This window comes from Lynx rufus, unplaced genomic scaffold (genome assembly GCF_022079265.1).
Source record: "Lynx rufus isolate CCGP_SWC_20201006 ecotype Redwood Valley unplaced genomic scaffold, mLynRuf1.p SCAF_6, whole genome shotgun sequence".
NCBI classification, from domain to species: domain Eukaryota; kingdom Metazoa; phylum Chordata; class Mammalia; order Carnivora; family Felidae; genus Lynx; species Lynx rufus.
In genome coordinates, this window is record NW_025814878.1 from 108,621,682 (window position 1) to 108,635,274 (window position 13,593).

At 48.8% G+C, this 13,593-nt stretch overlaps 1 protein-coding gene across 1 annotated transcript in view; it reads left to right on the top strand.

The window, feature by feature from the left end:
- The first annotated feature begins 5,862 nt into the window (after positions 1 to 5,862).
- The window catches only part of KCNK5 (potassium two pore domain channel subfamily K member 5), a 37,956-nt gene continuing 30,225 nt past the window's right edge, over positions 5,863 to 13,593 (top strand). Inside the window, exon 1 of the mRNA XM_047102654.1 lies at positions 5,863 to 6,425. Within this exon, the coding sequence (XP_046958610.1) occupies positions 6,240 to 6,425 (186 nt within the window). The 5' untranslated portion in view covers positions 5,863 to 6,239. The remainder of the gene's footprint in view (positions 6,426 to 13,593) is intronic.

Sequence of the window (13,593 nt, forward strand, 5' to 3'; positions counted from 1 at the left end):
AATTTGTCCTGGTGCCCTCCCACTCTTTCCATTCACCTTTTTCTTCTTCCATTCTCTTTATCAAGCGCTCTGCTCAATCACCCCAAACCTCCCTGCCCAAGGAGCCTATGCAGCCAGCTAGCCAGGAACAACCTTAGTGGGAGGTGAGGATGGGTGTTCCTCTGAAACCATCAGAACTTGTGTAAAAATTTTGGTGTGTCTGTGCATGGGTGCATTTTTTCCAAGGAAACATTCATAGATACTCAAAGTCGTGACCAAAGCAACAAAAGGTTAAGACCTACCACCATACCCCTTTCCTGGGTGTTAAAAAGAGGTCTTAGGAAGAAGGCAATGTTTAACACATAGGAATGACTCTCAAATATGGGATTTCAGGAATCAGTGACAGTTGGAGAGAAAGATCTGGGGGTAAGTCCCATAACTCACGCCCTGCTGTGTTAACTCTAAAAATGACCCTGTCTAAAAAATAACTCTGGGTGACCTCTGAACTGGTCAGAGTGGGGACTTCTCTTGTTACTGGGCAGTTTTTCCTGGTAACAGAAGTTTTAGATGCTGTTCCACAGCAGTGAAATTCTAATATTGTCACGCTCCCTTTTTAAGGGAAAGACTTTGAAATGGCAACAGGGCTCTATCTGAAATCTTCAAATACAAAAAAACTCAGAGTCTGTGCGTGAGTGCTGTTCTTAACCTACAAGGACACAGCTTAACTAGCTCTCAGGATGAAGGACATGTAGCTCTGGTATTAAGAGTAACAAACCCTGCTAAAGGTTAATTACTGACTTAATTACTGTCACTTAGCCACATCTCTCCCCTCAATGCCTGGCTAATTGTTGTAACTTCAAACACCTTATCTTGCATTTACAAGTTCAATTTTCACTAATGTGTATGTATGTGTGTGTGTGTGTGTTTACTTTAAACCTTACATATAACATAAACTTTATCATCTTTACCATTTTTAAGTGGATAGCACAGTAGTGTTAATTACATTCACCTTGTTCTACAGAAAATTCTTTAGAAGTTTTTGATCTTATGAAACTGAAACTCTATATCCATTGAGCAGCCTGTTTCCCTCCTCCCCACCCCCCCCCACCTCCACTCCCTGGCAACTACTATTCTATTTTCTAAAAGCTGGCCACTTTAGATGCCTCAAATAAATGGAATCATGCAGTAATTGTCTTCTTTGAGACTGGCTTATATCACTTAGCATTATGTCCTCAAGGTCCATCCATGTTGTAGCATGTGCAGAGTTTCCTTCTTTTTAAAGACTGAATAATATTCCATTATATGTATATACCATTTTCACTACATTTTTTTCCACTACAACTTTATTGCTCTGTGATTTTATTTTGTTTTTCCTAGTATAAAACATGAAGGCTATCTTATCAGATCCACTGAATTTACTATTCAGAACCTTTCTAACTGAAAAACCAGAGGATTAGTAGACATGAAAATTTAACAGATATTTTCCCCAGATTTCTAAATGATCTGTATGAAATAGAGCAAGTTTATAAAGTAATTGACAATCTTCCATAATGCAATTAATTTTATAAGGCATTTAAAACTGTCTATCCTTCAAGCAAATGACAAGAACAAAAATGAAAATAAAACCTTTTAGATTTTTTTTTTTTTTTTTTTTTTTAAATTTTTCTCAACGTTTATTTATTTTGGGGACAGAGAGAGACAGAGCATGAACGGGGGAGGGGCAGAGAGAGAGGGAGACACAGAATCGGAAACAGGCTCCAGGCTCTGAGCCATCAGCCCAGAGCCCGACGCGGGGCTCGAACTCCCGGACCGCGAGATCGTGACCTGGCTGAAGTCGGACGCTTAACCGACTGCGCCACCCAGGCGCCCCAACCTTTTAGATTTTTGAAATGAGAGCTGCAAAGCTTTTTCTAAGGAAACAAGGTTTTCAAGTGATTGTAATGTTGAACCACTTTATGTTCTTAATGGCTTTTTATACGTCTCCTTAGATCATACATGAATTTTAGAGGGGGAACTATTCCCCTTGAAATCCCTGAACAGTATAAACAGAAATATTCCTAAACAGAAATAAAACAATAAGTATCGTAGCATTATGAAAGGATTATCAAAGATTCATTCACCAAGAGGATAACCCTTTCACCTAACTGAACCAAGGAAGAACCAAGGGTAAGTGTGGATCCTTTTGTGGCCAGAGCCTGGGAACATGACTTGGAGGAAAACAACTGATCTGCTCTGTCAATTTCTCCTAGGGGGACCCAGGTAAGTCTAGTGATCTGTTGCTTTCAAGGTGAAATTAAACTCCGTTCTCAAAGCTGATTGCCTTGCATAAGATGGCACTCTGAAATGACTATCAGCCATAAGCTGATAAATGAGACTGGCTAAATAAGCCCACATCATTGTAGCGGGCAAGGGCAGGCCAGTCCAAGATGGGCCACTTTGGCATTAAGATGATTTTGAGTTAAGCAATTAAAACCCAGCAGATTTAGGCAAGGCTCTTTACCTTCCCCCTCAACTGCCTACAAAGAATTTAGATAGAGAATCTGCTCCAGGAAGAGAGCTATCGCCACAGATATCTACATTATAGAATGAACTAGTTATGGTAGAGGAATCTGGCAAGGCTTGTTTGATCAAAGTCCTCTATGTTTCTGAGTGACCTCGCAAACATTTGTTTACCAACCATTTACTCTTTTTCATCTTCCTGTGAATTACGTTCCTTCCCTTTGAAGTCCCAGACCACTACCTCCTTCTCCCTAGTTCATGTACACCTTGTTTCACCTGTCTTTGGAATTTCCATGTCTGTGTGGATTCCCTGTGCATAGGAAATTCAATTTGGTTTTCTCTTGCTAATCTGTCCCCTGTCGATTTGATTTTCTTAGTCCAGCTAGAAGGACCCAGAAGGGCACAGGAAATTCTTGCTTCCCAACATCAGCTGTATAAGAAGATACACTCCCCGCACCCCCACCTTTCACCTACTTTTATTTTTCCATCCTCGAGGCACAAGTAGTCTAGACATTCATTGGTTCCAGCACAGTTTGTATTTCCAAAATCCCCCACTGGCTTCTGTGCAGAGAATAGGCCTAGCTCCTGATCTCTATCAGATATTCTTGACCCAAATGTGTGGATGGGGTCCAGGAAGGTCGAAGAGGTAAGGGAGAAGAGGGGAAGCACATTCACTCTGGAAGGAACCAGAGGAAGGGGAGAGAGGCATGAGAATGGAGAGCTGGGTCAAGAGGTTTGAGAAAATACAGGAAGTTAAGGAATGGGGCCACAGAAGGAGAGATGAGGAGAAAGTGAACACCACATTGAGGGCAAGAAAGAAAAGAGTTGGGAAATGGAGAAATAGGCAAAGTGGAAAGATAGAGAAACTAGAAATTATAAAGCTTTTGAATAAAACTCAATTCACCCCAAAGTATTCTGCAGTGTTTTTGTGAGACAGCGAGACTGAAATAGGAAGAGGCCCTTTATTTTCTTAGGAAAAGAACGCAGACCGGAGGTGGGAGAGGAATGGTGGAGAATTTTCCAAACAGAAAGACAGCCTGTGGCCTCTCAAACTGCCCCCACCACCTCTGAATGAACTGTTCACACCAAGTCCCTTCCTTTCTCCCTCCAGAGAGAGGGGATCTGGGACAGAAGCCTGGACTCTTCATGGGCTAAGGGCTGGAGCGTGGGACTGCAGAGTGTGGTGCAGGGTGGGTAGGAGGCAGGCAGGAATTAAAGAGAGGGGTCTTTCTGGGGCAGAGCAGAAGCCTGGCTGGGGAGTGGGTGGGCTCTAGAGGGGGCCACCTAAAGACCTTGTTGAAAAGGCTTGGCTCCCTAAGTCTTCAGGGAACATGGGGCTTCCTGCTCTGGCCTCCTGGGGACACACACAGGTTGCCATAAAGGAGAGACAGAAACACCCATAAACTTGGATCAATCCTTCAAACCTGTATCCCTAGACCCTCTCCTGCCCAATTTGGAGATACCACAGATACCTCCTTGTCCTCTCAGTAAAAACTGCCCTCTTTTTTTCTTTAAATATAATTTATTGTCACGTTAGCTAGCATACAGTGTATACAGTGTGCTCTTGGCTTCGGGACTAGATTCCCGTGATTCATCACTTACATACCCCCCAGTGCCCATCCTGAGTGCCCTCCTCAATGCCCCATCACCCATTTTCCCCACCCCTCCAACCCCTTCCACCCTGTTTGTTCTCTGTATTTGAGTCTCTTATGACTTGCCTCCCTCTTTGTTTATAACTATTTTTTTTTCTTTCCCTTCCCCCATGGTCTTCTGTTAAGTTTCTCAACTTCCACATATGAGTGAAGTCATATGATATCTGTGTTTCTCTAAGTGACGTATTTCACTTAGCATAATACCCTCCAGTTCCATCCACGTTGTTACAAATGGCCAAATGACAAGATTTCATTCCTTTTCATTGCTGAGTGGTATTCCATTGTAGATATAAACCACATCTTCTTTATCCATTCATCAGTTGATGGACACTTGGGCTCTGTCCATAATTTGGCTATTGTTGAAAGTGCTGCTGTAAACTTTGGGGTCCATGTACTCCTATGAATCAGTACTCCTGTATCCTTTGGATAAATTCCCAGTAGTGCTATTGCTGGGTCATGGGGTAATTCCTTTTTTAAATTTTTTGAGGAACCTCCACATTGCCCTAACTCTTGACACCTGACCAAAGCCCCCCACATCCCTCACAGGGGGGAAAAAAGGCCTGGACCAGGGGCAGTGCACCAATTTGGCCCACTACTGCACTGGCCCCCTCAGAGGCCCCGAGAGGGTCAGGGCCAGCCCTTAGTACCAAGTGCTGGAGTGTGCCACTCCAGCTTCTGGCTGTTGCTGGTTAGAGATTTTGAACAAGTTAACCTAACACAGCTTCCTTTTTCTCCCTGCAAGGTTGGTATAATTACAGGCTGTTCTTGAGATGCATGGGAAGGTTGGAGTATTGCCTCGGTAAATGGTAGCAAGGCGAGTGAGATGTATCCTCAGTGTGTGTGTTTGACAAATTCATTCACTCCTTCGTTGCACAAATGTTTACTGAGTGTCTCCTATGTAACAGTCTGGGGATATGTCATTGAACAATCCAGATTCCCCACAGGGCCAGCTGTCATTTTACTGTTCTATAGTGTATTGGTTACATAGTACATTAGAAGGAATTTAGGAAGAAAGTATCTTCCAACAAGGGGATGAGCTCATGTGTGTGGGTGTGGATGAGGGTTGCAGAGTAGGCTTCGGAATAAGGAGGGGTTAAGTGTTTCCTGGAGAGTTACAGTGCGTGGGGCTGGGAGGTGTCTCCAACAGCACAGCTCCTTCTAGATGTGGGCGTCTCACCAGGGCAGGTGAGAATGGGGTAAAAGGGGAGAGTCTCACCTTTGTGTCTGGATTAGTCCCTGATATCCTGATTCTCTACAGCTTCTCCAGTACCTTTCTATTCTAACCTTACACTTAGCCTTGGTTTACAGGAGGGGGTGAGAGAAAGAGACTGAGAATCAAGCTTTCTTGGCAGAAACGGCAGTGGACGAAAATTGAGTTACAACGAAAATAGCAATAGTAATAACTTCCTTGACCCCAGTCATTAGGTACACACTCATCTTAGTTAATACCACCGGCACTAACAACAAACGCGAGCCCCAGAGACCCCAACCTCTCCGGCACCGCGGGGCACGCAGCCTCCCCTGGCGGCAGCCCCCGGCAGCGCACGGAGCACCGAATCCCGTGCGCACCTCGCGGTGACTTCTCCGGCCAGCCAGCCGCGGGGCCTGCGCAGGGCGGGCCTGAGCGGGGGCGGTGCAGACGAGGGGCGGGACCTGCACGGGTACCACCCCCGGGATCAGGCTCTGGAGGGCGCGCGCGCTGGGCGCTGGTTAAAGAGGCGCGTGGAGGCGGGTGCGGCGCACACTGCTGCGGCTCGCGGAGGACGGCCCACGTGTCTCCCTAGACTCTGGCCTTGAGTTCCCCCGGCTCCCTTTACCCCAGCGAGCCAGGGCGCCCCCTTGCCCCGCTTTGGTGTCCACCCACCAGCCTCCCCCGCGCCCCCCCCCGCGCGGGAGCAAGTCCTCGTACAGTTCCCCGCGCTTGGTGGGCCAACTTGGCGGAGCAACTTTGTCCAGAGAGCGGCGCCGGGGGCGGGAGGGGGGGGAACAGGGCACTGCGCATGCGGAGCTCCAAATTCAAACAGCTGTTTCCAGAGGCTGTAGGGCGCGTGGACCCGGAGCCGCAGGGGCTAGGGGAGCCTTTCTCCAGGAGGCGGCCGCTTGAGAGCCATGGTGGACCGGGGCCCACTGCTCACCTCGGCCATCATCTTCTACCTGGCCATCGGGGCGGCGATCTTCGAGGTGCTCGAGGAGCCACACTGGAAAGAGGCCAAGAAAAACTACTATACACAGAAACTGCATCTGCTCAAGGAGTTCCCGTGCCTGGGCCAGGAGGGCCTGGATAAGATCCTGCAGGTGAGCCGCCATCTGTGCCCCTACAGACACTGGAAGCCGGCCGGATCTTTAGGAGTGCCGAAGGGAAACCCTTCACAGCTTTGGATAACCCTCAGTCCCTGCGGGTAGCCCTGGGGGTGGCAGGAAAGGATGTCTCACATGGGTCTGGCTGCTGAGGTCTGTCGTTCACCCGTAGACACGGGAGTCACCCACGCGCGGAGACTCTTTGGGAACCCCGTTTGTCCAGAGAGACGTTGGGGTTGACCTCTGGGTGAACCGGCCCCGCGATGGCTCCCTGTGAGTGTGCGGGTACCTCCCTCGTTGGAGGGGGGCTGTAGGGCGGATAAAGGCGGTTATCTGCACTTTGAGAAGCTCCCGCTCCCGGAGTTCGGGAGTGGAGCCGGGTGCCACCCCTTCGCATCTCCACCTCCCAGCTCCGGGCCAGTGCCGCGCCCGCCCTGTGCTTCTTCGGGAACGTGAGCCGGCCGTAGTGGCGGGAGGGTCCCACAGCCCCAAGCTATGCAAAGCCTCCTCCGCACCCGGACCCGCACCCGCAGGGCTCGGGAAGTGGGTGGGGGGCTCCGAGCCGCCCCCCCACCCCACCCCGGGATGGGGGGCTGATGGCCGCAGTGCCTGGGACGCGCTCAGGCTTCCGGTAGGGCTTATCTCATGGAGACACCTCCCCTCCTCCCCCAGGGCTTGGAGTTAAAGTTGGTGAAAGTAGCAGGTTGAACAAAAGAACAAAACCCCGGGAATCCTTTTTAGGGTAAAGGAGAGGTTGAGCAGAAGGGGACGCATGGGGTATAGTTTCTTCTCCGTGTTGACATTGAGAGGCTCTCATCTTCTGGTACATGCTCTATGGATGGCTTTGACCTCACTAGAATAAACTGGGGCTGACCATGGTGGCTGGGATCTTGGGTCTGTTTGGGGCCCAGGGTCCTCCACGCCAGTTTCTCAGAGGCTCTTAGCCTTAAGCACCCACCCTCCCTGGCCTGCACTAATGGCTTCTCTCCGGTGGAAGGACCAGGACCTGGGTATAAAGAGCTGGTGACGGCTCTAGATTGTGGAGTGGGGTAGGGGTAGATTGTCCAAGGTGTTATTTTTCTCTTGGGGTGGAAGATGCGAGAAAGGAGGTTTGATGAGGAACAACATTTAATCTACGGCAGCCGCCCAACATTTTATGATTGTCTAGTTGTCTCTCATTTTTCTGGTCTCAGTTTCCCCGTATGTGAAATGAGAATGCACCCGTCTTCATCTGTCTTCCCTGCCCTGGACTGTTGGGAGGTTGAAAGCTGTGGAAAACATGAGTATGTCTTGCTTGTGCTGCCCCCTCATTGTCCTTAAATCGATGGACATTCACACACCCGAGCATATAGGTACCTACCAGCAGCTGAGCAGGTGAAGACTTGTCCTCCCAGGAGCCAGTGAGAGGGGAGGTTTAGGGGTGTTGCATTTTAGCGGGGAGAGCCTCTGGGCCCTTAGCAGTCCCCAGAGTGGGTGACCGTGGGAGGTGAGGTTGGTGGGGAGGAGGAATTCAGCCGGTAATTGGGGTGGTTTGGCTGCTAATAGCAGGAACTTCTGTGGATGAGTGTCTGCCCTGTGTGTGTGCGTTGGGGAGGGGTCACTTTATAATTTCCCTTGAGGAAACAATTCCCCGGGAGAGCAGTTGTTGTTTAGTTTGTTCCAGGGCTTTGTTTAGAGGGGGAAGAGGGCAGGCGGGGATGATAAAGAATCAAGCTGCCCTCGAAGTGTTTCCCTCTTCGCCACAGCAGGGGAAGGAAGGAAAGAATTCAAGGCTGAATGTGGGAAAATAAACTTCAAAACCCACGGAGAAGGGAAGAGGGGGGTGGTCAGGGTAAGGCAGCCGGGTGCAGCTGGTGGTGGTAGCTTTGGAAGTTAGCTTTCTTAAGGGGTTCGAGTCAACAAAAAGCCTCTTATTTGGGGGTCCTCTTAAACCCGCTGATGATTGCCCCCCAAAAGCAGGCAGGTAACTTTTAGATGTGGGCATCGGGCCAATCTGATTTGGAGAGGATCATGGACAGCCCTGTTCCCCATCCCTGGCCAAAAAACTCTCCAACCTTCTCCAACTTCCCCTCCCATCATAGGAAAAACCCAAGAAGTGAACACTGACCAGCGGAAGCATTCTGCTAGCATCACTTTTTAGTCTGCAGAAATCTGCCTGGCTCTGCTTTCTGTTATGTGACTTGAGGCATTACCTTCAGCCCCAGGAAATTGGTTTAAGGAAAAAAGAAGACTCCGTTGTGGAAAACTCAAACTTCTTTCCCATCTGGCCTGGGGCATTTCCACCTGAGGTTCTGTGTTTTGTCAGGTTCTGAGTCACCTTTGTAATCCTAGAGAAGTCCCAAGCTAGAAATTCCTGGGGTAGGGGCGGGCTCTTGGGAGGGGTTGTTAGAAGTGGGGGGTGCAGACTGAGTAGGGTTTTTTTTTTTACACTGGAAACTGCATGTGCTTTCAAATGTGTGCAAAGGGAGTTAACACAACACACTGCTCACCTTTCATTAGGTCTTATAGGCACCCCGCCCCAACCGAGTTGTCTGGTTCTTCCTGCCCAACTTTCATATGCTTACCCTCCCTGCTTCTACCGCAGCAGCCTCAGACCCTGTGGTTGTCCTCCTTCCTGCCTTCAGAACCACCTTGAACCCTTGCCTCCCCAGCCTCTTCCCTGAATTGCATGCAGAGGTTTCCACTAGGGCAGTTAGCATGGATTTGAGCACCCTGTGTGTTGGGCACTGTGAGTGGTATGTGCATTTTATAAAAGAGAGTGGGCACAGGCCTGTTTTGACATCTGCATTGGCCATTTTACCCATCAAGCCATTTGACTTTGCCTCTTTCCTCAGTGCAAAGTGAGGGTCCAGTGAGGATCAGGGCAAGTAGAAGCGTTATGCAAGATGCCTACAGATGTCACTTAAAGCGAGCACGTCTCCCCCTGTCTGTTTGTGTTTATTGAGCACACGTTGACCTAGTGCTTTACCTGCGTTAGTTCAGGTACTTTTTACAGCAACCTTATGAATTCAGATAAGGAAACTGAAGCTCAGGGAAGTTGAAGTGGCCTTGGTGACACAGCAGGAGGGCACAGCCTGGGGTGGGAACCTGGCTCGCCTACTCCTTGTACACCTTTGCCCTGCTTCTTAGGCCTGTGAAGCTGTTGAATGGGTAGTCTGTAAGTGAGCTTAGTGGAGTGGTTCAGCTGGACTTCGGTCAGCTGGGAAATTTTATTTTCTATTTCCCCTAGAACAGGCGTTGGCATGCTGGCCTCCTGTGTTGGGCCTGGCCAAGCCAGTACCTCCTCTGTTACTGCGGTAAGCATCGGTCCACCCCTCCCTTGGCAGCACAAAAGAGCAAAGGGTTGGGATGCAGTGAAGGGGGGCAGTCTCAACCTTCACCTCCAGCATGCCATGATCATAAACAGGAAGGATTTGAGAACTCACTGTGCACCAGAGCTTTGAATAAGCACGTTCTATACATTCTTACTTTAATTTAATCTTGGTGACCACCCCCTTTTATAGATGAGGACAATGATATAACTTGCCCAGGATTATATAGTATAGAATCAGGTTTCACACTGAAGCGGGTTGATCCCAGAGTACATGAGAACATTCATCAACGAACATTTATTAAGTGTCCACTATGTGCCAGGCACTAGGCGAGGATCTGGGAGTGCAAAGATGGATTAAGACACCACGAGGCTCAGACTGGCTGCTGGGGAGAAGGATGAATAAACCCACTATGATGTGATGGTTCCTGAGGGCCTCCAGAACCAGCCTGAGGGGTCAGGGAGGACTCTCAGGAGGTGATGACTTCAAGTGGGGTTTTGGATGTAGGAGGGTTTAAGAGGGAGAAGGAGAGAGAGTGAGGTGTTCCTGCTGTGGCTCTTGAGATTCCCATGTCTCCAGGGGTGTGGTAGGGGTCGCCCCATGCCCTGCCTTCCACTGGAGCACCCCATCCCTAACTGGTTTTTCCTAGACTGCTCACACAGCTGACCAGTTCCCAGAAGCCTCTTGGATCCTACTGGCCTCCTTGCCAGCTCCAAACTGCATTATCCTATTTGGAGGTTTTCTGTGGGTGCCAGACCCCGCTCCTTTTATTTTCTGGACCCTTCCTATTCTCTTACATGTTCCAGTCTACAGTAGTCAAGCTGATTCCAGTTTTGAGGTTCTGACATCGTGTTTCTAACACCAATCCTCCTCCTAAAATTTGAAAATATAACCATGGGTTATGTGCAAAAGTTACATCTGACCAAATGATGTAATGATCTGACCAAATGATGCCCTTAGAATGGGGCACATTCATTGAATTTTTTTGAGAATTGAGGGTTAACATGAAAACCTCTTTTGTTTCAAGCCTCATTGGAAATTGTAAAGCACACTGGTCCACTTAACTGCCTTTGTAAGTAAAGGGAACACAATAGATCTTTTGATTATCCAAGATCACGGAGGCCTCCACGTCATTAGTTCAAACTTGGATCCTCACTGTCTAGAACTGCAGAAGTGGAAAGTAGGGAAGTTGGGGTTTTGAGAGGAAATGGAAGAAAGAGGTCCCCTCCTAATGACCTGTTTGTTTATGTTCCGATCAAAGTTGAGGGCAGCCGAGATAATAATAATTCTCAAATCGGTAAATATGCCTCAGTTAACTGCTCTAGTTAGAGTTTAACAGTTAAAGTGGATTTTTATTGAATCGTTTTGAGAGTTTTACTAGAGCCCTTAGGATGATTGCAGATGGCATGGTATTAGAGAATTATTGAGGGTGGGAATTAGCAAGTGTTGAAAGGTTCTAGTGGGGTGGGGGGAGCCCTATAGGAGGGGGTGCAAGGGAGGTGATGACTGTTGCTTCTAAGTGTTTTCCTGGGGCTTTGCCCTATTTATAGTCTTACATTTAAAAGAAACAGTCCTCTGGTTTTGGGCGCTGTGCTTGGCCGGCTCTGACCTCAGGCCAAGGGCTTTCATCTTGAAGTTGGCTGTTTGCTGTCAGATTGCTCTCAGCTTCTGAACTCTCTGTGGGGTGGGGGACAGGGAAATATAAGGCTTTGGGGAGCAGAGGAGCCATGGTCCTGACATAGTACCCCCAAGATAGTCTTTATACATGGGGCGCCTGGGTGGCTCAGTCAGTTAAGCGTCCGACTTCAGCTGGGGTCATGATCTCATGGTCTGTGAGTTCGAGCCCCGCGTCAGGCTCTGTGCTGTCAGTATAGCAGCCTGGAGCTTGCTTCTGATTCTGTGTCTCCCTCTCTCTCTCTGCCCCTCCCCCACTCATGCTCTGTCTCTATCAAAAAATGAATAAATATTAAAAAAAGAAAGATAGTCTTTGTACAAATTGGGGTGCAAGAACTACTGGGCCAGAACTGGGTGATTCAGAGAGGCCACGTGTGCTGGGTACTATAAGAAAGCATGTGAAATAGGCTTGCCTCCTTCCCGGTTCCCTCTGGGGGAATGCAGAGGGTCACGGCGAGTCTCCTTGGAGATTTCACTGACAGTTGCCAGGGACTCTTAGAATAAGGCAGACGAGGCCTGACCTGGCCATCCTCCCCAAGGATGGGTTTGACATGGATAGAGGACATGCTTTCCTCCAAGTGCCACTCGCCCCACCACCTAACTGCAGGCTCCTTGCTGTTGTTGAAAGAGTCACCATGCAAGCAGTATGTCTGATGGTTACGGGCTGGCCTCTGAAGGCATGCCGCAAATCTCACCCTCACTGTTTGCATAGACGAGTGCTTGGCACATAGTGCTCATTAAGTGTTAGCTGCCGCTGTCGCTGCTACTGTTCCTAGACAACCCTGCTGTGTGAAGGGACTGCCCCCACACAAGTGTGGTTCACACAGTAGCAGGAAGACCTTCCTGAAGCAGAGGAAAGGTCAACCGACTTTTTTTTAATTGTAGTAAAAAACACATAACAAAGTTTACCATCTTAACCATTTTGAAGAGTCCGTTCATTCTTGTTAAGTATATTCACACTGCTGGGAAACAGCTCTAAAGAACTTTTTCATCTTGCGAAGCAGATTCTATCGCCCTTAAACAACTCCCTTTTCCCCTCTCCCCCTGGTTCCTGGTAACGAGTAATCTACATTCTGTTCCTGTGAATGTGACTACTTTAAATGCCTTCCAAGTGGAATCATTTGTCTTTTTGAGTAAAATGGTGCCACCACTATGGAAAACAGTGTAGAGGCTCCCTAGGAAATTAAAAATGGAAATGTATGATCGAGCAATCCCTCTTCTGGGTATATATCAACCACATTTTTAAAGAGCTAGACAAAGAAGGGGGGATGGTGGGTCCTTCTTGCCCACAGCCCTCAGGGAGGAGTAAAAGTGCGTGATGGTTCTGGGCTGCAGCCATAGGGCCGAGAGGTAAGGGTCAGATGACAAAGCCCTCTGGGTTTAGCCAAGGAATTTGAACTGACCAAATTTTTGCAATTTTTAAGTCGGGGAGTGAACAGCATTTCAGAAAGTTCCTTCTTCCTTCACAGGCGTGGCAACTTAAAAGAAGTAGAATCTTCAACTCTAAATTAACAGCATTTCTGTGGGCTGATCCCTTCACCCCATGGGTGTTCTGATAAGGATGCTTCCTCCCTTGAACTTTCTGATGTGATGGAGTGTGGGTTTTTCCACCAAAACCCACAGAGCCCACTCCCCCCCGCCCCCACCCCAACACACACACAGCACAGCCCATCCACCCTCCCTCACACCCCAGCTTTCAGTTAGGGCGCCTTTTCCTCTTACCATGAACCCCTTGGGAGGTTCAAGTGTGGGTTCCTGTCCCAGCTAAAGCCCCCACCCCAATTTGATGAACTTCCAGATAATACCTTGGTTGCCCCTTTATATAAAAAAGTGGGGGGGGGCGGTGGGATATTCCAGCTCGGTACAGCTGCCTGGGCCCTCTGGGCTTTTGGTGAGGAGTTAATCTGATCCCTAAATTTCAGAGATCTGGACAAAGGAAGGGTGGGCTCACGGAGGGGCCTCCCTCCTGGCCAGCATTTTTGTGTGTACTGAAGCCTCAGAAACCATACTGAGCCGTAGACCTTGGGGGCTCAGCCTCCCTGGGCAGAGAAACAAGGCCACAGTGGTGAAACTGAGGGGAAATGCGGTCCTGGTGCTGAGTGATGGGTTGCAGATGGTAGAGGTTGGAGAGATGGGACAAGAGTCACCGGGCCTCAGGATTCAGTTCCTGTTTACTGAGG